The sequence below is a fragment of the Pongo pygmaeus genome, chromosome 18 (genome assembly GCF_028885625.2).
Source record: "Pongo pygmaeus isolate AG05252 chromosome 18, NHGRI_mPonPyg2-v2.0_pri, whole genome shotgun sequence".
Lineage (NCBI taxonomy): Eukaryota > Metazoa > Chordata > Mammalia > Primates > Hominidae > Pongo > Pongo pygmaeus.
Window position 1 is genome coordinate 3,278,587 of NC_072391.2, and position 3,038 is coordinate 3,281,624.

Here is a 3,038-nt window from a genome sequence, read left to right on the forward strand (position 1 = left end):
CTACATGGGCCTGTGTTTGTTCCTCCAGGGGCAAGGTGACCTTTTTAGTGCCTGTAGGCCCAGTGGGTTGGGAAAGAATTTAGGCAGCAGTGGGCTTAGGTGTGAGGAGCGGAGGAAGTGAGGATTGAGTTGAGACCTGTGGCTGGAGAACTTGACTGGGAAGGGAGGGCAGAGAGCGGCGTGGAGTCGGGGGAGGGAATAGGTCCCATGAGCGTCTTAGGATGAGGGAGTTGTGAGCGCTCAACACTGGATGAGCTGATACAAAAGAAGGGATGGAGGATGGATAGACTGACAGATGCATGCACAGAGGCAGGGATGGATGGATGGACAGATGCATGCACAGTGTCAGGGATGGATGGATGGACAGATGCATGCACAGAGTCAGGGACAGATGCACAGATACAGGCACAGGGTCAGGGATGGCTGGAACAATGGAGGCACAGAGGCAGGGATGGATGTACAGATGCATACACAGAGGCAGGGATGGATGGACAGATGCAGGCACAGAGGTGAGGATGGATGGACAGATGCAGGCACAGAGGTGAGGATGGATGGACAGATGCAGGCACAGAGGTGAGGATGGATGGACAGACGCAGGCACAGAGGTGAGGATGGATGGACAGTTGCAGGCACAGAGGCAGGGACAAACAGATAGCTGCAAGCACAGAGGCGGGTATGAATGGATGGAAGGATGCATGCACAGAGGCAGTGATGGATGGGTGGGGAGATTGGATGGATAGATGTCGGTAGGTCGTTCTTGTCCTGGAGGTGATCCAGGCTAAGTCCTCACACCGGGAGGGGCAGGAGGTGAGCATGGGGAGATACAGCTCTGTGTCCCAGTGCACCGGAAGTTACAGATGACATCGATGTCCTGTCCTGATGAAACAGGAAACACAATTGTCATTTGAAAGTTGGGGCTGAGGGCCAGTCATGGTGGCTCATGCCTGTAATCCCAGCACTTTGGGAGGCTGAGGCGGGCGGATCACCTGAGGTCAGGAGTTCGAGACCAGCCTGGCCAACATGGTGAAACCCCGTCTCTACTAAAAAGACAAAAATTAGCTGGGTGTGTTGGGGGGGCGCCTGTAATCCCAGATACTCAGGAAGCTGAGGCAGGAGAATCCCTTGAACCTGGGAGGTAGAGGTTGCATTGAGCTGAGATCACGCCATTGCACTCCAGCCTGGGTGACAGAGGAAGACTCTGTCTCAAAAAAAAAAAAAAAAAAAAAGAAAAGAAAGTTGGGGGCTGGGGCTGGGTGGAAGCTTGAGGGCCTGTGGGCCTGGCTTGGGGCTGAGGGGAGCCTGCAGGAGCTGCCTGCCAAAGCCTGGGGCAAGGATGATAGGAGGTGCCGGGGCCCTTGTGGACTGCCCTCTGGGAATCTCGTGGGGCTGGGTCTGCACAGTTGTGGTTGTGTAACTTCCCCCAGATGCATGGCATAACAAGGGTGCAGGAAGGGGTGCAGGGCCCGGAAGCTCAGTGTGGTTAAAGAAATGCAAGGCAGGATAGAAAGTGAGAGATGAATGATATCGTCCTGATCAAAACACCAAACTTTTTCAGTTTCTCAGAAAAAAGACTCAGAACAACAAGAGAACTTACAATCAACAAGGACATTCATCAGTGCGGATATGATTTGAGCAAGACCATTGAAGCCACTGCTGAAAGGCAGGCTGGCAGAGCCAGGGTAACTGGCCACCTACTGTGAAGTGTCTGTGCCTCAGTTTCCTCCTCTGTACAATGGGCGTAGGAGACAGGTTTGGTGAGAAGTGAATGAAAACTTGTTTGCTACCCCTCTTAAGACTCACGTTTCATGCTTAGACGCTCAGCGAGTGGCTTTAGGGACCGAGAGAAATTTGCTTTTCAGTTCACCAGGTCGTTACCTATGAACCTGCCCTGAACAGTGCTGACCTTAGTTAGAGGTGGCCATGAAACTCATCCGCATGGGGTAATTGGGGCCTCCCTGTGGTGCTGCGGGGCTGTGTCTCTGTCTTGGTCTCTTCAGGCCTCTCAGCAGCTGGAGCAGGAGCTGGCAGACAGCTCACCGATGGATAAGGAGCTGAGCTTCGACCAGGGCTGACGTGGGAAGTGTCTTGGTCCTGCCGGTCCTGGCGCCTGAGCTGAATCCGGAGGGAAGAGGCTGCTGTGGTGGGAAGAGGCTGGGAGACAGGCCAGGAGCTGGGGCCAGCAGGCTGTGGTCTGAGAGTCCCTGCTAGAGGAGCTCTGTGTTCCCAAGGAGATGGAGGAAGACCTGGGGTGGGGGTGGTACAGGGTAGGGAGAGTAGGGGCGGAGGCTGTGGACAGGGAGATGGGGGAGGGGGGATGGAGGACTCAAGGGATGTAGTAGGTGTGGCTTGAGGAGGGATGGGGGCAGGAATGGGGGAAGGTCTTGGGTGAAGGACATGGACCTACATCCCCAGCAGATGGTGGAGATGGGTGGGGGTTGCTGACCATAGACTGGAGCTGGGAGAAGGGTATGCTGCCAGGTCTGGGGCTGCCAGCAGAGAATGGCACGCACCTTATAGGCTCCTGCCCCTGCCCCACCGCCCCCTCAAGTTCAAGTTTCTTTTTCTTTTCCTTCTTTTTTTGAGACGGGGCCTTGTTCTGTTGTCCAGGCTGGAGTTCAGTGACACGGTCATGCGTCTCTGCAGCCTCGACCTCCCCAGCTCAAGCAAGCCTCCTGCCTCCCTGCCTCAGCTTGGAACCTGAGTAGCTGGGACCACAGGCGTGCACCACCATTCCTGGCTATTTTTTTATTTTTTTGTAGAGAAAGGGGTTCTCCTTATGTTGCCCAGGCTGGTCTTAAGCTCCTGGGCTCAAGTGAACCTCCCACCTGGGCCTCCCAAAGTGCTAGGTTTACAGGAGTGAGCCACCACACCCAGCTCCTTCCCCTCAAACTTCTGTGCAGAAAGTGCTCCCTTCCCAGAGGAGGGTCCCCATCTGTGTGTAAGGTGGCCCCTTCCTCTGTGTGTTCTCTGGGTCTCTTCAGCCCTGTGGTCCAGTGTCCAGTACAGCCATGCTGACTGGGTGACTGGAGGCAGGGATC

At 55.2% G+C, this 3,038-nt stretch overlaps 1 protein-coding gene across 1 annotated transcript; it reads right to left on the minus strand.

Annotated features, from left to right (window-relative positions):
* On the minus strand, window positions 1–1,807 carry LOC129016053 (guanine nucleotide exchange factor subunit RIC1). Its single transcript, XM_054454905.2, is given in 5 exon segments — window positions 1–106; window positions 108–247; window positions 249–520; window positions 523–762; window positions 1,801–1,807. Coding segments are annotated over 5 exon segments (765 nt in total).
* Window positions 1,808–3,038: the final 1,231 nt, after the last annotated feature.